Source organism: Hemitrygon akajei, chromosome 16, assembly GCF_048418815.1.
Source record: "Hemitrygon akajei chromosome 16, sHemAka1.3, whole genome shotgun sequence".
NCBI classification, from domain to species: domain Eukaryota; kingdom Metazoa; phylum Chordata; class Chondrichthyes; order Myliobatiformes; family Dasyatidae; genus Hemitrygon; species Hemitrygon akajei.
The window spans coordinates 35,012,798-35,035,724 of record NC_133139.1 but is presented as its reverse complement, the minus strand read 5'-3'; the positions used below and the strand labels follow the sequence as shown (position 1 = coordinate 35,035,724).

At 42.3% G+C, this 22,927-nt stretch overlaps 1 protein-coding gene across 1 annotated transcript; it reads left to right on the top strand.

Annotated features, from left to right (window-relative positions):
• The first annotated feature begins 529 nt into the window (after positions 1-529).
• Positions 530-22,112, top strand: LOC140739975 (complexin-4-like). The gene is made up of 3 exons (XM_073068699.1): positions 530-798; positions 17,767-17,854; positions 18,890-22,112. The coding sequence occupies exons 1-3, from the start codon at positions 608-610 to the stop codon at positions 19,106-19,108; spliced, it is 498 nt and encodes a 165-aa protein (XP_072924800.1). The 5' UTR covers positions 530-607; the 3' UTR covers positions 19,109-22,112.
• The last annotated feature ends 815 nt before the right edge of the window (positions 22,113-22,927 follow it).

Genomic DNA, 22,927 nt, shown 5'->3' with positions numbered 1-22,927 from the left:
TGTTTCAGACAAGCTTGTGCAGTGTTACATTGCTCGATGAATAACACAGGAACGCATACATAGAACATGACGCCACTACCACCGTTGGCAACACATTCCAGCACCCACCACACTCTGTGTAAAAAATTAGCTCTGCACGCCTCCTCTGACTTGCCCACTGCCTTGTAATATGAGACATCTTTGCTCAGAGAAAAAGATGCTAGCTGTGCACTCTATCTATGCCATGTTCCCATAGAAACAATTTTTATTATGTACCCTCTAATAATATTTCATGGATTCTTTCAAATAATAAGCATTTATTTGCTTCATTTTAATGTCACAAAATATTAATTGGACAGGTCTTACAAATGCGAAAGCAAGCTCTCACTATTTGTGGGATTCATTTTTCAAACATAAATGCTGTACCTCCTTTAACAGGGGAAAATGGGCCAACAGATCGGAGCAGTGAAGAAGCCCAATACTTCACTGTGGCATCTTATAATGATTTAAGCCGTTTAGCTCGATGTCTACCAATTACACCCAAGGCTTATCCATCCTTCACGCGCACTCTGTTCCAGGCAACACCAGCTTGCTTTCCCTCCCTGTAATTAGACCAGTTTCTGCCAAAATGACATTCTTCCTCAAAACCATGATCAGTGGAAAATTAAAAGATCTTGGAGGTGGAGGAGGAGGAGGAGGAGGAGGAGGAGGAGGAGAAGAGGAGAAAGCAGCAGAGGGAGATGGAAAGCCAACTCCGCAAAGCACTGGAATGACCAGGGAGGAGTTTGAGGAATATCAGCGGCAGCTTTTGGAAGAAAAGTGAGTGCTACCACAGTAGAAGGAATTGAAAGGGAAAGTGTAAAGTTGTGGGAAGACAAACTAGGATGGTTTTTGTAATGTAAGTTTGTGCACACAAAACAAAACAGTATCAAAATTAAATGTGTTAATGAAATTCTAAACTTTTCTATTAATTCAGAGAAATCCTTCTCTGTAAAGAGTAGAGAGCACACATTATCATTAGTTATGCAATTTTAAAAAAAGGGAAGGCAGGAAATAGAGTGACTGTCTACTGTACTCTGTTAACTGGAATGAATGTTCGTTTGCTTAATGTCTTCCTAGAATTAGCACACAGTGACCACTGAAATAAACTCTAGAGAAATACACTTTAATCACAAAAATGAGGAACTATTCAGTTGTAAATATCACAATCCAAGCTTAAAGGTACACAACAATACTTCCTGAGGGTTAATAGCCATTATAGGCCATGCTGTTTGAAAACTGTCAAGCATTCAGTTTAGCAAGGATTGCCACATTCCTCCCCAGGAGTGAAATAACTGAATGTATCAGCTGGAGTGCTGAGGAAAGAGAACCACAAGGACAGCCTACTGACACTACAGTATATATGAGAGGAGTGATCCTGGACTAGAGGAGGGGAAAGATTCAGCCAGGTTTCTCACTTCTGACCATCTGCCAATAGCACCAGCGGACAAGTTGTGACAGCAGACATCAGAGTGGACAGGATTAGGGTCAGCTGTGGTGCCTGTCACTGTTGGAAAGCCAAATGACCCTCATACCAGGTTATTCGGTAAAGGCATTAGAGGACAGCTGGCACATTGTGAGGCTGCGTGTCAGGGAGCGCTTGGGTAGAATGTGAGGATGGTTAGTTACAAGAGTGGAGAGAAATCATAAAATCATCCAGGTTAATAAATTGTGTTGGAGTTAATAACTTGAACTAATTTGCAAAAGCCTTTGACATGTTTTTTTAAAGATGCATACTTCCTGCTATCAAATGTAAAATGGAAGATCAGGCCTTGTTAATCCTTTATTCAAATTTTCTTTGTGTAAATTTACTCAGCATTTCAATTTTACATTGACTATACTTTGATTTTTAACCCCCTCTCTAAATTCCGGATTTAAAATGGTCAGTGACACAGTGGGCATTTTGGATTATTCCTTTTAATCAAAATATACAGTACATACTTTTCCACTATTCTACATTGTGAAGCCATTATTTTCCACCTTTTAAAATTTATGCAACCCTACCCCTGCTCCAGCCCTTTCTTTTCTTTACTTCCAGTTCTCGATGGCGTCCAGAATTTCAAGCCTCACCTTCTTCCTTCCCCTTTGCACCCTCTGTGTGACTTGCCTTCACTCTTAAACTGGGGTTGCTCATAAGAAAGAAACCCATGATCCAGCAGCTGGAATAACATCCCAAGAAATTTGTTTACCTTAATAGGTGCACAGTTACACTGTCTAGGTTATTATGGTTTTGAAATACCTCAGGTAACAGAATGGAGTGAGGTGACACATTATATATGAGTTGTGAGAATGCTTACATTAATGTAATCTCTCATCAGTAAATGAATAACCACTGATTGCTTTCAATGAATAACTTCATCTGCTGGAGAACATTCAACTACAGATAAGATGCAACCTTTTCTTCATACAACAGCACATTTAGGTGTTTGTCAGATAGACGTCAGTGGATTTCATTTCTACTTGAGCATCTAAGAACCAAATCTAGGCTACAGCAATACAGAGGGAGTGCTGCTTTGTCAGATGTGTCGTTTTTCAGGTGGAACTTTCAATATTTCAAATGGATGTAAGAAGTCCTTTGGCACTATTTCAAAGAACATTTATCCATCAGTCCTAATAAGTATTTATCTGTCAGGCAGCACTGATGAAATGTTGTCTGGTAATTACCACAGCAATATTTGTATTACCTTAGTCATAATCAAAGACAACTACAGTAAAGAAACAGGCTCTTCAGCCCATCTAGTCCATACCGAACAACCTGCACCTGGACCATAGCAAATATATTGCAATCTTTATGCAGACTATGAGTGCTAAATAATGAATTGTAACCTCGATAGGGCAGCCTGCTTAATTTAAGCTCAGACTGGAAAGTGCTTAAACTGAGCGGCAATAGATCTTCTTATAAGCTGACATTTCTATGGTTTGTATTGAGTTTGACTGGGCTCTAATGTGGGGCTGTGTGAGTACACATGTAAATGTGGAAATATATGATGATGTTGTTAACCCTTTGAAATTGTAGCTGTGGAAGTATGAGCAATGATTGGATAAACTGAGCTCATTTCTTCGGGACTGGAGAAAAGACTTAATTGAGATGTCTAAAATTCTGAGGGTCCTATTTAGATGAAGTGGGAAGTCCCATACCAGAAGGTAGCGGACTCAGACTTAACGTAGTTTGTAAGATGAGGGAGTAGGAGTCAGGGATCTGGGTAGTGGAAGCAAAAACAGCCACCACACTTAAGTGGTACTTGGACATGTACCTGAGGAGCAAGGGTAACAGGCCCAGTGCTTGAACTGAGAATTACACTGCGGACTCCTTTCTCAGCCATCATAACTTCCTTCAGCGTTGCAAGTGTTCTAAGTGTTATTGACTCTGATTCTCTCTGGAGTCCCTGATAATTACGGAAACGTACCAGGCCTTCAAGGACTTTGCTGCAAACCCAGGGTCACATTCCTGAGGTCTGGGAAACCCAGGCTGTAGTTGGTGGATGCACACACACACAAGCTGGAGACTAGGTGGAAAAATGTTTCAGAGTCAACTCCGTAGAAGCATTTGAGAAGACTCTCTGAACTTGTAATAGTCTTGCAACAGCTGCACTACCACAGTTGAGCTTCAGCCTAGTTTTGTAGCATGGAGCACAATACATCGCTGATGAGACATGATTGGCCCAGGGAAAAGTCAATCCATCGCGGTTCTGCTCCAATTTTGTATGCTCTTGGCGGCAGTTGCCAAGTAGAGGACACAAGCTTCCTCATTAGGCAAGGGTGAATTAAAAAATTGTGCTGTAATTTTTCTATGTTTCTATGTTCTAAAAAAGAAAAGTTCAGTGGGACTGTTGGCCCTGCTGGTTGGCAGGACTCTTTCACTTGCTCGTCAAATGCTGGGATATGCCCATCCCACACCAGGGCTGTCAGTTCATGGAATGGCATCTTCCATCCTTTCCTGGTGAAGGATGCGGGTATAATTTATCCCATGTCTGAACATGGCACTAAGGACAAGTACAGCAAGTACAGCTGGAGAATTTTAAAAGATCTTTTCATATTTCATTTTGTTGCACTTCTCCTACATAACATGTTGCTAAACTTTGGTATTGCATTTAATGCAGCTTTGGTTATGCAATACATCCCCCAACTTCCTCTCCAACCCCACCAATATCATGATACTGAGCCACAAATCACTAGGTATCCAGTTTAATGTCCTGCATTTCCCATGTTATCTCCCAGGGTGCCAAAAGGGACACTACAAACTGGTCTCGGTGGCTCAGGTGAGGACAATTTGAAGCTCCCATTCAAATCCTGAATAAAAGCTGTGGCCTGTGAGTACACCTGCCTATAGGCGAACATCAGTTAAAGGAAAAACTGAAGCAAAAACACTATAGATTCTGGAAATACAGAACTAAAACAGGAATTGTTGGAAATGCTCAGTGGGTCCAGAGGCATCTGAGAGTAGAGTGAATATTTCCAGTCGAGGACTCTTCAGCAGAAGACAAAATTGAGAGAACGATCACGGCAAGCTGCAGAGTGGGGGAAAGTGGAGAGAGCAGAGGAGATGTCCAGACTGAGGGGCAGATGAAAGTTGTTGAGATGACAATCCAAAATTGGAGACAGAAGAGAGAAAAAAGAAAGAAATGGAAGCAGGTACAGCCACATTCGTAGAAGGAAGGACTGAGCAGGCTGAGCTACAATGAAAAGGTTGCTGGAGTTGTCTGCTAACACTCCCTGTCTAGGCATTGAGGGGTGGACTTGGTGTCAGAGAGGAGACGAATTGTGGAATTGTTACCTTTTCAAGCTTAGACCATAGACCATAAGAGATAGGAACATAATTAGGCCACTTGGACCATCGAGTCTGCTCTGCCATTTTATCACGGCTGATCTATTTTCCCTCTCAACCTTATTCTCCTGCCTTCTCACTGTAACCTTTCATGCCCTGAGTAATTAAGAACCTGCAAACCTCCATCTTAAATAAGCCCAATGACCTGGCCTCCACAGCTGCCTGTGGCAATGAATTCCACACATTCACCACCATCTGGTTAACAAAATTCCTCCTCATCTCCATTCTAAATGGAAGTCCCTCTCTTCTGAGGCTGTGCCCTCTGGTCCTAGACTCCCCCAATATAGGAAACATCCTTTCCCCATCCACTCTGTCGAGGCCTTTTAACATTCGATATGTTTCAATGAGATCCTCCCGTATTTGTCTAAACTCCAGCAAATACAGGCCCAGAGCCATCAAACGCTCCTCATACGATAACACTTTCATTCCTGGAAACATTTCTTGTGAACCTTCCCTGAACCCTATCCAATGTTAGCATATCCTTTCATAGAAAAAGGGCCCAAAACTGCTCACAAGATTCCAAGTAAGGACTCACCAGGGCTTAATAAAGCCTCAGCACTTTTCTTTGCTTCATATTCTCGTCCTCTAGTACTCAGCACTGACTCAACCTATAAGCTAACCTTTAGGGAATCCTGCACGAAGACTCCCAAGTCTCTTTGCACCTTGGATTTTTAAAATTTTCTCCATTTAGAAAATAAGCTACGCTTTTGTTCCTTCTACCAAAGAACATGACCATACACTTCCCGACTCTATTCCATCTACCACTTTTCTAGATCTGTCTAGGTCCTTCTGTAGGCTCACTGCTTCCTCAACATTACCTGCCCCTCCAAGTATCTTCATACCATGCACAAATTTGGCCACAAAGCAATCAATTTCATCATCCAAATCATTGACATGTAACATAAACACCAACACCACTGGTCACCAGCAGCCAATCAGCAAAGGTTCCCTTTATTCCCACTCTTTGTCTCCTGCCAATCAGCCAATCTTCTGTCCATGCTAGTATCTCCTATGGAATACCATGGGTTCTTATCTTGTTAAGCAGCCTTATGTGTGATAATTTATCAAAGGCCTTCTGAAAATCCAAGTGCACAACATCTACTGATTTTCCTTTGCCTATCCTGCTTTCTATTTCCTCAAAGTATTCCAACACATTTGTCAGGCAAAATTTTCCCTTAAGGAAACCATGCTGACTTTGGCCTATTTTTGCATGTGCCACCAAGTACTCTGAGAGCTCATCCTTTGAATCTCCTCCAGCATCTTCCCAATCACTGAGGTCAGACTAACTGGTTTACAATTTATTTTCTTCTGCCTTTCTCTCCTCTTGAAGAGTGGAGTAACATTTGCTATTTTCCAGTCACCTGTAATCATGCCGGAACCTAGTGATCCTTGAAAGTCATTGCTAATGCCTCCACATTCTCTTCAGCTACCACTTTCAGAGCCCTGTGGCGTATCCATAAGAGATAAGACATAGGAGCAGAATTAGGCCATTCAGCCCATCGAGTCTGCTCCGACATTCCATCATGGCTCATCCTGGATCCCACTCAACCCCATTCACCTCCCTTCTCGCCATATCCTTTGATGCCCTTACCGATCAGGAAACTATCAACTTCTGCCTTAAGTATACCCATGGACTTGGCCTCCACTGTAGTCTCTGGCAGAGCATTTCTCAGGTTCACCATTCTCTGGCTAAAAAAATTCCTGCTTTCCTCTGTTCTAAAAGGTCGCCCTTCAATTTTGAGGCAGTGCCCCCTAGCACCAGAGGAAACATCCTCACATCTACCCTATCTGGTCCATTAAACATTTGGTAGGTTTCAATGAGATTCCTACCCTCCCCCCACCCCGCATTCTTCTAAATTCCAATGAGTACAGACCTAAAGCTGCCAAATGCACCTCCTGTGTTAACCCCTTCATTCCCAGAATCATCCTTGTGAACATCCTCTGGACTCTCTCCAATGACAACATCTTTTTTAAGATATGGGGCCCAAAACTGTTGACAATACTCCAAGTGCAGCCTGACAAGTATCTTACAAAGCCTCAGCATTATCTCCTTGCTTTTATATTCTATTCCCCTTGAAATAAATGCCAATAGTGCATTTGTCTTCTTTACCACAGATGCAACCTGTAAATTAACCTTCTTGGAGTCTTGCATAAGGGCTCTTAAGTCCCTCTGCACCTTTGATGTTTGAACCTTCTCCATGCACTATTTTTCCTTTTACCAAAATGTATTTTTATAAATTTCCTACCGCTGTATGCCATCTGTCACTTTTTTGGCCATTCTTCCAATTTGTCTAAGTTCTGCCGCAATCACATTGCTTCCTCAGCACTACCTACCCCTCCACCTATCTTCGTATCATCTACAAGCTTTGCCACAAAGCCATCAATTTCATTATCTAAATCACTGAAAAACAATGTGAAAAGCAGCGGACCCAATACTGGCCTCTGAAGAACACCACTAGTCACTGGCAGCCAACCAGAAAAGGCTCCCTTTATTCCCACTCATTGCCTCCTACCTGTCAGCCATTCCTTTATCAATGCCAGTATCTTTCCTGTAAAACCATGGGCTGCAGGCGACCGTGGTGGAGGCAGATACAATAGGGTCTTTAAAGAGACTCCTGGACAGGTATATGGAGCTCAGAAAAATAGAAGGCTATGGGTAACCCTAGGTAATTTCTCAGGTGAGGACAAGTTCGGCACAGCATTGTGGGCCGTAGGGCCTGTTTTGTGCTGTAGGTTTTCCATGTTTTTATGCTTATCTTGTTAAAGCAGCCTCATGTGTAGCACCTAATCAAATGCCTTTTGAAAATCTGAGGAAATAATATCCACTGCCTCTCCTTTGTCCACCCCACTTGTTACTCCCTCGAAGAACTTTAACAGATTTGTCAGGTAAGATTTCCCTCTACAGAAACCATGCTGACTTTGACTTCTTTTATCAATAGTCTCCAACTACCCTGGAACCTCATCCTTAATAACAGACTTCAACACTTTCCCAAACACTGACATTAGACTAACTAGCCTATTAATTTCCTTTCTTTTGCCTTCCTCTCTTCTTAAAGAGTTCAGTTTCACTTGCAATTTTCCAGTCTTTTGTCAGAATCAAGTGATTCTTGAAAGATCATGACCAATGCATCTGTTAACTCTTCAGCAACGTCTCTCAGTACTCTTGGATGTAGTCCATCTGGTCCAAATGACTTTTCCACATTAAGACCTTTGAGTTAGCCTAGCACTTTTTCCTTTGTAATATCAATGGCATTCACTCCTGCTCGCTAACACACTGGACCTCTAGCACACTGCTAGTGTTTTCCACAGTACAGTACCCATTAAGTTAATCTGCCATTTCTTTGTCTCCTTATTACTATCTAATCCATCTGGCCCAGCTGACATATCTACCTGCAGAGCTTTCAGCTTCCCAAGCACCTTCTCTCTAGTAATAGCAGCTGCACTCACTTCTGTCCCCGACACTCCCGAAATTCTGACATACTGCTAGTGCCTTTCACGGTGAAGATGGATGTAAAATACTTATTCAGTTCATCCGCCATTCCCTTGTCCCTCATTACTATCTCTTAAGTGTCATTTTCCAGCGGTCCGATACCTACTTGCGTCTCTTTTACTCTTCATACTGTATATCTGAAAATATCTTTGTTATTATTCACAAGCTTACTTTCATATTTCATCTTTTTCCTCTTTATGGCTTTTTTAGTTGCCTTTTGTTGGTTTTTAAAAACTTCCCAATCCTCTGCCTTCCAACCAATTTTTGTTCTGCTATATGTCCTCTCTTTAACTTTTATGTTGTTTTGACTTCCCTTGTCAGCCACAGTTGTGTCATCTTGCTTTTAAAAATGCTTCTTCTTTGGGATGTATCTATCCTGTGTCTTCCTGTTTTCTCCCAGAAACTGCAGCCATTGCTGTTCTGCCATCATCCCTGCTAGTATCCCCTTCCAATCCACTTTGGCCAGCTCTTCTCTCATGCCTCTATAATTCCCATTTAGTCCACTTTATTACTGATACATCTGACTTTAGCTTCTCCCTCTCAAATTACAGGGTGATGTCTATCATATTATGATCACTGCCTCCTAAAAGTTCCTTTACCTTAAGTTCCCTAATCAAATCTGGTTCTTTATACAACACTCAATCCAGAATAGCCTTTCCCCTAGTGGGCTCAACCACAAGCTGCTCTAAAAAGTTATCAAGTAGGCATTCTATAAATTTCCTTTCTTGGGATCTAGCACCACTTTAATTTTCCCTATCTGCATGTTGGAATTCCCCATGACTATTGTAACATGGCTTTTTTAACGTGTCTTTGCTGTCTCCCATTGCAGTTTGCAGCCCATATTCTGGCTACTGTTTGGAGAACTGTTTACAACTCCCATCAAGGTCTTTATACACTTGCTGTTTATTTACTCCATCCAAAAGAATTCTATGTCTTCTAATCCTGTGTCATCTCTTTCTAAAGCATTGATTTTATTTTTTACCAACATAGCCACCCCATGCCCTCTGCTACCTGCCTATCCTTTCGATACAATGTGAATCCTTGGACGTTAAGCTTCCAATTCTGATCTTCTTTCAGCCACTATTCAATGATGCCCACATCATATCTATCAATCTCTAACTGCAAAACAAGATTACCTACCTCCTTGTATACTGTGTGCATTCAAATATAACACCTTCAGTCCTGTATTCATCACCACTTTCAATTTTGTCCCCATGTTACATCTCAACTGATCCGACTGCAATTTTGCCCTATCATCTGCCTGTCCTTCCTGATGGTCTCATCGCCCACTTCATCTGCTTGTATACCAACTGCATCATCCTCAGCCCTTAAACTCTAGTTCCATCACTCTACCAAATTAGCTTAAATCCTCCTCAACAGATCTAGCAAACCTGCCCCCTTGGGTTCAGGTGTATCCCACCCCTTTTGTACAGGTCAGGTGAGATCCCAAATCTGAAGCCCTGCCTCCTGCACCACTTCCCCAATCACACATTCATCTGCTAAATCATCCTATACCTACCCTCTGTCGCCCGTAACACAGGGATTACTACCCTGGAGCTCCTGCTTTTCAGCTTTCTACCTAGCTCCCTAAGCTTCAATCCCTTTCTGGGAAGGAATGGGAAAGCCACGGAGAACAAGAGAATGAAGGTGTTATGCTGCTCTCAGTAAATTGTTAGGTATTTGAGTGAACATGTTCCTTTATCCGGGTACACAACTTGGAAGATCCCATTAATTTGCTGCTTTGTTTATGGCACTCTGTACAAAGTCCAACACTAGTCTCACACAGAGTAGCCGGAAGCACAGGGTTTCCTTTAGGGATATTGATCATGTACCGTATGCTGCCATATATAATGCAATATGACATAACGTGACACAATATTGTTTAATATCATGCAATATCTTACAACATCACTCTTCAAGGTTTGAATCTCTCCGCTGTGAAGAGCTGGATCTAATTCCTGTTTAGATCTCGTCGACGCCTTCAATTATTTTGTTCAAAAAGAGCAACCTGTATTTGAGGAAATGTGGTAATGATCGAGCCAGCAAACTGGGCTAAGTAACCTTCTACTTTACGAAGCCAGGTAACTAGTGCAATCCAGGATTTGAGGCTAAACATTGACAGCAACGGCTTAGGGTGAAAGAGGATTTACCTGTGACACACAGCCAGTGACCAGGCTGTGCATGAGGAGAGGGAGAGACAACATATAAAGCCAAACCCTACCCTCGGATGAACTGCCCAGACTATGAATATATTTATCAGCAATATCTTTCTTTTTATTTGCAGCATCAACATACAAGTGTTATGATGCAGGAGTATCCAATGTTTTGGTTAAAAGGTCTTAAAATACATGTACCTCATCAAGCCACAGGGGCATGTAAAATGGCCAATAATTTGGATAATTGGTTTATTATTGTACATTCCGAGGTACAGTGAAAAACATTGTTTTGCTTTCGGTCCAGACAGATTACTTCATCGCTTCTAAGTGAATAACCCAACCAGTCTTAGTGTTCTTATTTCCAATGTATCCAGATGCAGTGTCTGCTTTCTCAATCAGCAAACGTTTATCATTTTGTGTACCAAGTCAAGGCTGCCATATCAGAGGAAAAATGCTGTCAACCAATGCTGCTTCAGATGACTTCTTTAATTGAGCCACTGTCTGGTTTTTAGGTGGATCTATGACCCAATTCAGAGAGAAGGGTAATTCTCTGAAAGTCCAGCTTAATGCTTAATCCTTTAACCGTAATCTCAGAAAATGATCATATGGTTATCTATCAATCTTGGATGTGAAGTCGTGCAAATTTGAGGTGGACACAGCCTTAATACCTCAGATGACAGTCCTCTGTGCGGTACTGTACTTAGAGACTCTCTACAAGCCACTTAGAGTCATAGAGTCATGGAACACTACAGAACAGAAACAGGCCTTTCAGCCCATCTAATCCATGCTGATCTGATCTCCTGCCTAGTCCTATCTACAAATACCTTGACATATCCTTTCAATCCCCTCCCACTATGTAGCTATCTAAATTTCCCTTAAATGTTTCAATTGAACCCACATCTACCACTTCCTCAGTTCATACCATACTCACACTACCCTTTGACTGAAGAAATTTCCCCTCCAATTCCCCTTTCATCTTTCGTCCTGAACGTCTGACTCACATTCTACCTGTGGGATCTTCTTGCAGTGTCTACAGTATTCTCCAGGAAGCACAATGTACAATGTGGGCTGAAGTTATTCATATAATGATTCACCACTCCACATAAAATGTGTTTCATATGCATATTTATGTAGAAATAGATCACACTACTTCCTTCCTTTAAAGAAGTTATTCTTGACATGCATGACAATTACAGCTTCAATATATTAGGAGGCTTATGCAGGTGTTTAGAATTCCCTAATGCTGGGGCAACACAGTGATGCAGTTCATGCTGTGACAGTTTAACTCTAACCTCTGGCATTTGTATGTTCTCCATGTGGCATTATACTAATTGTTCCGGTTTCCTTTCACATCGCAAAGGTGCACTGCTACTGTGAAATTACCTCTCCTGCAGGAGGATTTGGGGAAGTGGCTGGTGGAGGTGAGACAGCAGATGACAGGGAAGCCAGAGAGAGAATGGAATGGGACTGGTTGAGATACTTTGCTGGGAGCCAGGAAAGACTTGATGGGTCAAATGGCCTCCTTCCATGCCACCCTTATAATCAGTGCCTAATGTACCCTCCCTCATTATCCTCACCCACTCTTAATTATTTGCTGAAGCCCACCACCCCTGTTGGGGCATACCTCCAAAAGCAGCTCGCCAGAGTCCTCTGTCCTGAGCCAATCATTCAAGTTATCCAAAGTATAGCTCACCTTCTCCTTCATCTCCTGGAGAGGAAGTCATTGGATCTTCTATAACACCTTTTTTGCAGGGTAGGATTGTTTTCTGATGCCTAACCCTCCTCCTTCTGCATCTGTGCTTGGGACCATCCATGGCAGAGTTTTACCTGCTCACTTTAAGTAATTTTCATTTAGAGGTCACTCTTCTCTATCTTATTGAGTTTGTGTTCCATCTGACCTTTTAGTAAATGTGATACTCATCAAAACCTACAATATACCTGATTGGTTTCAGGCTGTTGTGTATGTGAGCATTGTGAACTGAAATACTAGTATTTCAGTTTTTTTTTGTCTTCTTTAAGTATTTTTGAATGTGATTTTGCCATGTACTTATGGTCATTAAACAACTGATCTTAAGTTTAAGTCTTAAGGCTAAACTTTATCTCATAATATCATTCACTCTGTGTAGACAGCTTAATTGGCATTTCTGTTGACCATTATAATACAAACAAGCTGCTTTTCTATTTGAATCAGTCCTTCAGTATTTCGCATACATATTTCCTTCTTCACAATGCCGAAGACCATTCAGCCCATCAAGTCAATGCTGGTTCTCAGAGCAACCCTGTCAGTCTCATTTATTTCCCTGAAACTGATTTTCTCTCAAATGCCCATCCGCTCCACTTTGATTCCTTTTACTGCCTACCCACTTTAGGGGCAATATAATTGCCCCGACAATCAGCTCATCTTTGCGATGCGGAAGTAAGCCAGAGTACAAGGTAAAATCCATGTGGTCATAGGGAGGATGAGCAAACTTCACAGAGACGGCGTCAGAGGTCAGCACTGAACATCATGTAATGCAGGCGCTTTAAATCATCTGCACTACTTGCTGGGCCATTTCTCCACCCGATGTTTCATTATGAAGTTACTGTTTGAATAGATTTCTAAATTATTTGGAAATGGAAAATTATTAAATCTGCTGCATGCAATTCATAATGGAGTTTCTATCAGCACAGCCTACTGTTCACTTTACATGCAATAAAGTTAAAACTGACATCTCTCAGCTGATTCATTATTGAAAATGGGAATGTTGATTCAATGTTTAAATTATGATAAGGTACATTAATTCCTCTTGAATTAAAATTTCAGGTCAACAACCCTTTATCAGAACTGAAAAAGTGAAGAAATAGGTCTGTTTTCCATTGCAGAGAGAGGGGTGTGCTCAGAGAGCAAGGGAACAACTGTGTTAGGATGGAGATCAAGGTGATCTAGATCATGGTACCATTCAGGTAATGGACAGACGCTACCATGATTAACTTTGTAAAGTCTCCATCATCCCTCCCAGTATAAAAATGACTAGTTATCTCACTACTGCAGTTCTGACGATGAGTCACTGACCTGAAATGCTGACAGTGTCTCATTACACACGTACTGCCCGATGCTTGATGTTTCCAGGAATTTCTGCTTTCGTCCCTTTGTGTTTTCTGCTGCACGCGTAGAGAAATCACAGTCATAAAGTAATACAGCACATAACCAAACCCTTTGATACAACTCGTCCATGCCAACCTAGATGCCTGTCTAAGGTAGTCCTGTTTGTGGGGTCATTCTCGTAAGCCGTTGTCCAATGCCCGCAATCCTATCTTAGATAAGGGACCCAAAATTGATCACCATTTTCCAAGTGTGGTCTGAACAATGTCTTATAAAGCCTTGGCATTACATCCTTGCTTTTATATTCTAGTCCTCTCGAAATGAATGATAACATTTCATTTGCCTCCTTATTGCCAACTCAACCTGCAAGTCAACCTTTAGGGAATCCTGCACAAGGACTCCCAAGTCCCTTTGCACCTCTGATTTCTGAATTTGCTCTGCTTAGAAAATACTCTATGCCTTTACTCCTTCTACCAAAGGGTTTAACAATTTACTTCCCTACACTATATTCCATCTGTCACTTCTTTGTCTATTCTCCTAATCTGTCTAAGTCCTTCTGCAGACTCCCTGCTTCCTCAACAATACCTGCTCCCATCTACCATCTTATCAATTGGAAAACCCGCCACAAAGCCATTAATTATGTCATTGACATTTAATGTGAAAAAAAGTGGTCCCAACTCCGACCCCTGTGGAACACCACCAGTCACTGGCAGCCAACCAGAAAAGGTCCCCTTTATTCCCACTCTTTGCCTCCTGCTAGTTAGCCAATCTTCTATCCATGTTAGTATCTTTCCTGTAATACCAGGGGCTCTTAACTTGTTAGGCAGCCTCTTGTGCAGCACCTTGTCAAATGCCTTCTGAAAATACAAGTAAACAAGATCCACTGACTCTCCTTTGTCTATCCTGACTGCTGTTCCTCAAGGAATTCCATCAGATTTGTCAGGCCAGATTTCCTCTTGAGGAAAACATGCTGACTTTGTACAATTTTATCATGTGCCTCCAAGCACATGGAAACCTCTATTGTGCACTCTGGGCTTCTCGTAAATCCCTGTCAGTACTTGTGTTGCCATTTTGTCCTGTTCACCCCCTAAATGGTGACACTTTGCCCTCTCGTCTTCTCTGCACTTACTCCATCCTCTTTTGGGTTTTATTCGCCCTTTACGTCTCTCACCATCGACCAACTCCTTCTGCCTTTTCAGTTGGCCCTGTCGATTACACCCAGCATCGGACAGGGAGCTGAGCTTGCTCTGTGCTCATCCTCTCATGGATGGAACAAGCGCTAGGCCATTCATTCCACAGTCTGCTCGCCCACAGCAGTCTCAGTGGTACATTTTGCCTTTCACACGATTACATCTATTCTGTTGTTTCACTCCCAGTCAGCAGGTTTACTGACTTCCTGAACCTTAGGAAAGCTTTGGCCTCTGAGACATTTTCTCTTTGCCTGCTGCAGAGTTTGGAGTTCTTGTGATCAGTTTCAGCAATGCTCTGTTCTCCTGCCTCACAAGATATCTCCAAACCAATGTATTTTTCTCCAGAATCAGTGTGTTAATTGTTCTGGGTGTATTTGAGCCCCTCTGTAGGGCTGGTAAATACTCCCTGTATAATCTCTAGCATTAATACTGACGGGCACTTGATGGTTGGCACAAATGATGAGCAAAAGAGATGTTCCTGTGTTGCATGATTCTTGGACTCCTTTTCTTCACATATCAATAATCAGATAGGCCACACATTCCGTCCTACAGTTCAAACAGCAAACAGAGCCAGAAATGAATTAAGAACGCTTTATTAGATAGAAGTGAGGTACACCAGTATGAACCTGCGGTGAGCTTTTGGACAACCAGTTCAGCTGATCTAATTGTGTAACTTGCTATATACCATCCCACTCATCTCAGTCTTTCCCTCTCCTCTGACCACAAGAGACCACTGACGTTCATGACCTATACACTGTCCGATACACATACCAACTCCGCAGGAGAGAGTCTTTTAGGAGCTTGATTTGGTGAAATTGAGAAGAACTTCGGGCAGAGTGGCCCAGGCGTATTGAGGCGCCTGGATTCGGGTCCTGGACCGTGGTCCTACCCAGTGCTTGGACAATTTAAACATTGGCCCACATAGGTTGGAGGCCCAAGTGTCAGGTACGGAGGCAAGGGCCAGGCTGACTTTGCTCGCTCTCCCGTGAATGTTCATTCCTGTCTCCGTGGTGATGAGGCTGTGAACTGATCCGGCTGCTGTGCGTTTCTGCCCCATCAGTGTGAAAACTGGGGACTGAGGCTTGGGCCCACTCCGCTGCTCATCTGGGACTCAGTCTGGTTCAGAATACTATTGGCTTGCTTCTACTGTCTTTTTTCTCTCTCTCTTTCTCCGGTGGTTTTTGTTTTCCTGTGTTTTTCATTGGGTTATTTAAGTTTCTTGCTTTGTGGCTGCCTGTAAGCAAGCAAATTTCAAGGTGTATAATTTATACACTCTTTGATAATAAATGTGCTTTGAATCTTCAAACCTTTTGAATCTTTGAGAGTCTGGGGCCAAATCCTAGTCCCACAACTGGCAGCAGTACAGTTGTCAACAAAATAAGCTTTCAGGATCCTATTTTCTAGCTTTCCCCACAAATTACAAGCCAATGTGCAGATAGAATATGGAACTTATTGCACCCAATTTATGGCCATCCCAGGGCCAATTTTCACAGCTAATGATCAGTATTCAGCCAGACCAGTTTCCAGGTATGTCTGTTGTGTCCTAAACACGGTGTACTCATCGCCATCATTACGTACTTGTGGACTTTCCATGAAATAAAGACATGAGTGCTCTACACCAGTTGTAGGACCTGGCTAGGAATTTGGATGTTGCAGAAGGTTGCCAGTCTCATTTGGATGTTTATAGTAACATTGAATCAATAATGTCACATTCTTGAAAGGTAAAGGAACTGATCTCATTGTCATTCACAAGAGAAGTGAAATAAATCAGATGGATGCAACTGACCCAGTAACACTGAAGCTCAAGAAATGTGACCGACACACAAGAACAAATTACAAGACAGGAAATACTCTTATAGTCATCGGTACGGTATTGACAAAAGGACAACTGTGACAGGTACAGCCTGTGAAAGATGCCCTCTCTCGTTAAATAGTCCATTACTGGTATATGTTCACAGTGATCCCCGCCTCTCATGAATCAGCCAAGTGACTTTTTCCTAGATATGAACTGAAATAAAGAAGACAATTCACAAGAGGACATTCAATCATGTAATACCAATTCTTGTAATTCTTACATTTTCCTCTTTGGCTCAACTATAGCCAGATTTATCATGTTTACATCAAAACATTAGGTGAATTTTTTTGTTTACATTAACATCCAACAGAACCTAATGATGTGCTGGGCAGACTGCTAGACTTCCGATGAACATTTAGGCTCCAATCTTCAGAATTGACCCCAAACTAGTTGATAACAAGACCCTGAACTCCAGGTTCAGACACCAGCCTCACAGACTCACTCACCCTTGTGCTTCCTGCTCACATGGACATCTGATCCAGGTATCTGCAGATCTGCGATGGCCCAATATTCACGGATATCCTTCATCATCTGTCCACATGGCTGGCTTCCGAGCGCAGAGTTAAAGCCTGGACTCCAGATATCCCCATCACTGGCCTTTAAGTGCAGATTGAAGGGCTGGACTGCAGATGTCGTTCATCACAGGTCCACATCACTGGCATTCAAGTGTGGTACCTAGATGCCGGCCTGACCTCTTAACTCCCCAACATCCTCGTCTCTAAACCCCAATCTGACCCCTAACTGCCCTCTCTGTCCCCAAAACCATCCATACGAACTTAAAAAGAACTGCATTAAGTCTGACCCACGACCTCAATGCTGAGTATCCCGACGGCTGCCCATAGAACTGGAGTATGCCATGTTGCCACTCGATTATTTCTTGGCAGATCTGTACCCCAGCACTGCAAACACTTTTGGATCAGTAACGATTCTATTAACTTGAGCTAAATGTGTTGAAATGAAAGCAGCCTCCAGCAGTGAGAGTCCAACCCACTGCATCCTCAAACAAACCTTCCCAAAAAGTCCAAAAATCAAACTCACCAAATTTCCTTGGCATCGGTCTCAGATTAAATGGAACCAAAGTTAAAATAGCTAAGCACCTAACAAAGCTTTGAATTCAGTGACTTAAAATATAATTTTCTTCCTGTTCTAGAATGGAACGAGACAACGCATTTACCCAAAGGAAAGCAGAAAGGGCAACGGTTCGATTGCACATGAGGGAGAAATACCGTCTACCACAGGTAGGAGGGATTGATCACAGGTCGTGAACGCCAAGGGCAGGGTAGATGAATGGATCTCATTGTCATGAATAGGAGTCATGGACTGAACCAGGACACAAGGGGTGCAGGAAATGAACTCAGTGTCACACATTAGATGAACGACCACTGTCACATAGAAGTGACTAAGAGTAAAAACGTTACTCTGCAGAAGATATGGTGATTGGCACAATATTGGCAGAGGGCCAATGGGGACAGGTACAGCCCAGGAAATGTGGTAGATATGCAGCAATCAAAGGGCCCCATGATAGTGTAGTGGTTAGCATGATGCTACTACACTTCGGGGCATTCCGGAGTTTGGAGGTCGAGTCCGGTGCCATTCTGTAAGGAGTCTGTACGTCCTCTTCCCTGTGGAATGTGTGGGTTTTCCCACTGCTCCAGTTTCCTACCACAGTCCAAAGGCATACCAAGTAGGGTGATTGGTCATTGTATATTGTCCCTTGATTAGGTTAGGGTAAAATCGGGATTGAGAGGTTGCTGAGACAGCATAGCTAAGAGGGCAGAAGGGCCTACTCCACACTGTGTCACTAAATCAAATAAATAAATACTCAATATCACAAATAGTGTGGCGCTCCAACAGCTGACCACAAAATGCTAAGATAACTCAGACAGAGCTCTGGTTAACTCTATTAGAAAATACAGTCTTGGGGGCATCAGCTAAGCTCAAAATCCCTATAAAGTGACACAGCTGGCAACATGGACTGTCTGGGCCACAGACCAAGAATCTCACTGTGGCTGGTTGCTGTGCTGTCTGTATGACAGTTAGAGTTTCAGAGAAGAGAGATGACAATATCAAACATCTCACACGAGTCAATAGTTAAGATACAGTCTCTGGTTGTGGTGCAGATTCCCGCTTATCATGTATGAAGAATGCAAGTGTATGAGCAGTTATGAATCTCCATCTTCTCATCTTTGGATGGGTAAAGAGATGGAGGAGGTTGCTGGAAATGATGTGATGGGCTAACAAGATTTAAATTCCTTTATTTGTGTTCTACTTAGAACGACAAAGATGAGAGTCAGCTGCAGATGGCAGGGGGCGACGTAGGCCTGCCTGAGGAACTGGCAAAGATGGTGCAACAGGATGAAGAAGAAGAAGAAGTTAACGATTCATTCCTAGGGACTATTCAAAACATGGACTTTGACACGCTCAAGGTTAAGGCCCAGGAAACGTTCACTGAGATAAGACAGACAGCTGAGGAGAAATGTTCTGTGATGTAACATTGGTTAAATCTGTAAGACACTGACTTCATCGGATCAGAATTCCTCATCAATATGTTTGCTGTAACAAGGCCTACTGAAGTAATGAAATCAGAGGCATTGACACTGCTTGGCACATTCTTTATGCTTTAGTTGTTTACTCTCCAGATATCTGGTGAGGATCTCTAAGCCAATCTGCATCTCACTTCCCTGGACTTTGCTTGCCCACGTTGATACAATCTCCATATCTATCAGGCAAGCAGAAACACACAAATGGTCTGAGTGTACACTCTACACCCTGGAACCAAATGGAAATTCGTCCAATCACTCCACCAGTATTACTATTGATGTAACTGCCAGTGTTACAAAGAGGAGAGCGCTCCATAAAATGCAAGCCCAGCCTGAGTTTGCTTTGCCAGAACTGAAAGTTGCACCAGTTCCTTGGATCTTAAGTAAAACTTTCCCGTACAGGTATAACAAATCCCAGGAGAAACAGTGATTCCTTAGGACTGGAAGGTTGGTTGCAGTATCCACGTGGTAGTCATTTTTCCTGAAGCAGCCAGTGGCATTTTGGGGCCTCGGTGGGGTAGAAGCAAGTTTGTGACACTGCCAAGTCTAAAACTCTGCCCAGCTAAAGCACACATTAAGGGCTGCTCTTTACAGATATCATAGGTGGGCTTCGTTTTAATCCTAATTAAGCCCATGTGGGCTGAGGGTAATTATAAGCTCTTCAAATTGATAGTCCTCACTCAGCAAGAAGGAAGATGGAATCTAATTCCTGCTTGCCCATTTGCTTCAGTGTGTGGTGTTTTGGTCACATGTACCACATCCTTACATTTCCGTTGTTTAAGTTGGGGCTCATTAACCACTGTCTCAAACCCTAACTCTGTCTTTTCCAAGACCTTAAAACCTGTGGACTTGCTTGTCTCTTGGTTTTCATTTCCTTTGATAATTCACAGCTCTTTAGAAAGGACAGTTGACCATATTGATCATGGTCTGTTCTCCAGCACCACATTGTACCTATGGCCAGCAACAGAGACTGCTGCCCATTAGGAAAATTCAGAGTTGCTCCTGTTACATTTCATTACAACACTAAGACAGCCTTCTGTGGAATACGAGGTTGACAAAGGAAATGAACAGGGACCTGGATTCACTCAGCACATCACTTCATAAAATTAACACTTTGGACAGCAACAATGACTCATGAGTTTAGAATTTGATGCGATGCCACATGAAATCGGAAGTAGTTAGTTAAAACTGCAGCTCACGATTACCTCACCACCCTTTCCGATTAACCCAGCCTTCTCACTGTGGCAGTACTCCACACAGTGGGCCACGGCCCCAGACATCATTCCCCAAAACGCTACCACCAATAAGATCTGTCCTTCCACAACTCATAAAAACAATGCCTCAGTGCACAGTAGAGCAATTTAAAAATGAGAAAGGAGCAGGTTTACTTCATAAAGGAATCTTCACACATGGTATGTGAGGTAGTAATGTGTTTGTATCACAAAGGTGTCAGGCCATGGCCTCTTCACTTCACCTTAACATTCAATAGGGTTGCCATGGTTGCAACCCTCCATTTGCCTGCAAACTTAAGTTCCAATAACATTCATTAATTCAATACCAGACATTGGAAAACAACTCATTTCAATGGATCCAGGTCACTATCCCAAGCACTTACACACCCCCTCCTCACTCCTGCCCTTCCCCCCTCCTCACCACCAGTGCACTGTGGTATTAGTGTATACTGACTGGAAGTACTACAGCAGCTTGACTCCCAAGCATGCAGATTCTACCAACTGGAAAGACCAGGGCACTAAGGGAACAAGTTATATGCTGACTTGGAAACTTATGATCATCCCTTCATCATCACTGAGTCTAAATCCTGGAACTCCTTACTGGACATCAACAACAGGTTTGCATTCACCACAAGGCCCTGAGCACCTTCACAAAGGCAGCTCTTCATCATCTTTCCATGAGCATTTAGAAACAGGCATTAAATGTTAAACTTGCCAGCAAAGTTCAAAGCAAATTTTTTATCAAAGTGCGTTTATGTCACCATATACTACCCTGAGATTCATTTTCTTGCAGGCATTCACAGTAGAACAAACAAATACAATAGAATCAATGAAAAATACACACAAAGACTGTTAAACAATCAATGTGCAAAAGACAAACTGTGCAAATACAAATAAAAACACAAAATAAGAATAATAAATAAGTACAGAAATAATACTGAGACATGAGTTGTAGAATCCTTGAAAGTGACTTCAAAGGCTGTGGAATCAGTTCAGTGTTAAGATGAGTGAAGTTATCCATGCTTACATTCATTTCACATATGAATAAAAATTCACTAGGGAAAATAAATTTGGAGATCTCCCCTTGCTCATTAATAGTGTATCTTTGCATGGGTCTGAGGAAAACTTTGCTCTTTGGCCTGTCGGCCTAGATTTTGTTAAATACGACTATATGGATCATGTGTGGAATGCATTTGGGATCCCTCAGTCCAGAATGGGGCTTATACACCAGATTGATAATCATGAACATCAGGTCAGAAAAATAAATCTAGGAATTCAGTGCACTTTTGTAGAAACAGTCAGAGCAGTGGGATCAGGTAATATGGTAATACAACAGAGTGCTTTAATACCTCCCCGACCTACCATTGACAATAAATTGGGCCAGAAAGCAATTTGATTCAGTGTGCACAAGACCCTCCAGTGACATTATCCCATACCCTGGCCATGCAATGGTTATGAAAAGGGGAAATAACTGAACGGGATTCTGGCAAGGTGATAGGGAAGAGATTATTCACTGTTAACGATCTCACCCCAAGCTCAGGAGAATCACAGTCTAAATTGGGAAATTGGCAACTAGAGAGGATTTGAATTTGCAGAGTAACAAAATTCTCTAGTACAGGTTAATTTAAAGCAAATTTCTTCATTTGATTTGGGGTTTTATTTTGCAATATTCTCTAACTTCCATTGTGAAAATAATAAAAAATAAACATCTATTCAGCACTAAATTTTGTTTCATATATTCTGTTTGAACTCTAAAAGTTGATATATTTATTGTTGCAATCAGTCACTCCTGACATACTGGTTAAATGCAGAATTACCTCTGCCTGGATGGTGCTGTTAGCAATCCTGGGCAAGGTACAACATAGACAGGGTACCGTTCACACCTCAGTCCACAGAGTCTTGGATCACCTGGACAATGCAAATACCTATGCCAGGAAGCTGTTTATTTACTACACATCAGCAGTTAATGCTGTCATTTCTACTGTCCTGATCGAAAAGCTACAGAACCTTGGCCTCTGCAACGGGATTCTTGACTTCCTAACTGGAAGACCACAATCTTTGCGGATTGAAATTTAAATCTCCACCTTGCTGACAGTCAATAATGGTACACTACAGGGATGTGTGCTTAGCCTGCTGCTATACTCTCTCTACACCCATGGCTGCGTGGCTAGGCACAGCTCAAGTGCTATCTGTAAATTTGCTGATGATACAACCATTGTTGGCTGAATTTCAGATGGTGACGAAAGGGCGTACAGGAGCGAGGTGTACTGTATCAGTTAGTCGAGTGGTACCGCAGTAACAACCTTGTACTCAGTGTCAGCAAGACCAAACAGCTGATTGTGGACTTCAGAAGAGTAAGATGAGGGAACACACACCAATCCTCATAGAAGAATCAGAAGTGGAGAGAGTGAGCAATTTCAAGTTCCCGGGGTGTCAGTATCTCTGAGGACCTAACCTGGACACAACATAATGATGCAGCTAAAAAAGAAGGCAAGACAGCAGCTATATTTCATTAAGAGTTTGAGGAGAGTTGGTTTGT

Coding starts and splice junctions, on each gene's coding strand:
- LOC140739975 (XM_073068699.1), top strand. CDS start 608: ATGACATTCTTCCTCAAAACCATGATCAGTGGAAAATTAAAAGATCTT. Junction 799..17,766: donor CGGCAGCTTTTGGAAGAAAA/GTGAGTGCTACC, acceptor TTCCTGTTCTAG/AATGGAACGAGACAACGCAT. Junction 17,855..18,889: donor AGAAATACCGTCTACCACAG/GTAGGAGGGATT, acceptor TGTTCTACTTAG/AACGACAAAGATGAGAGTCA.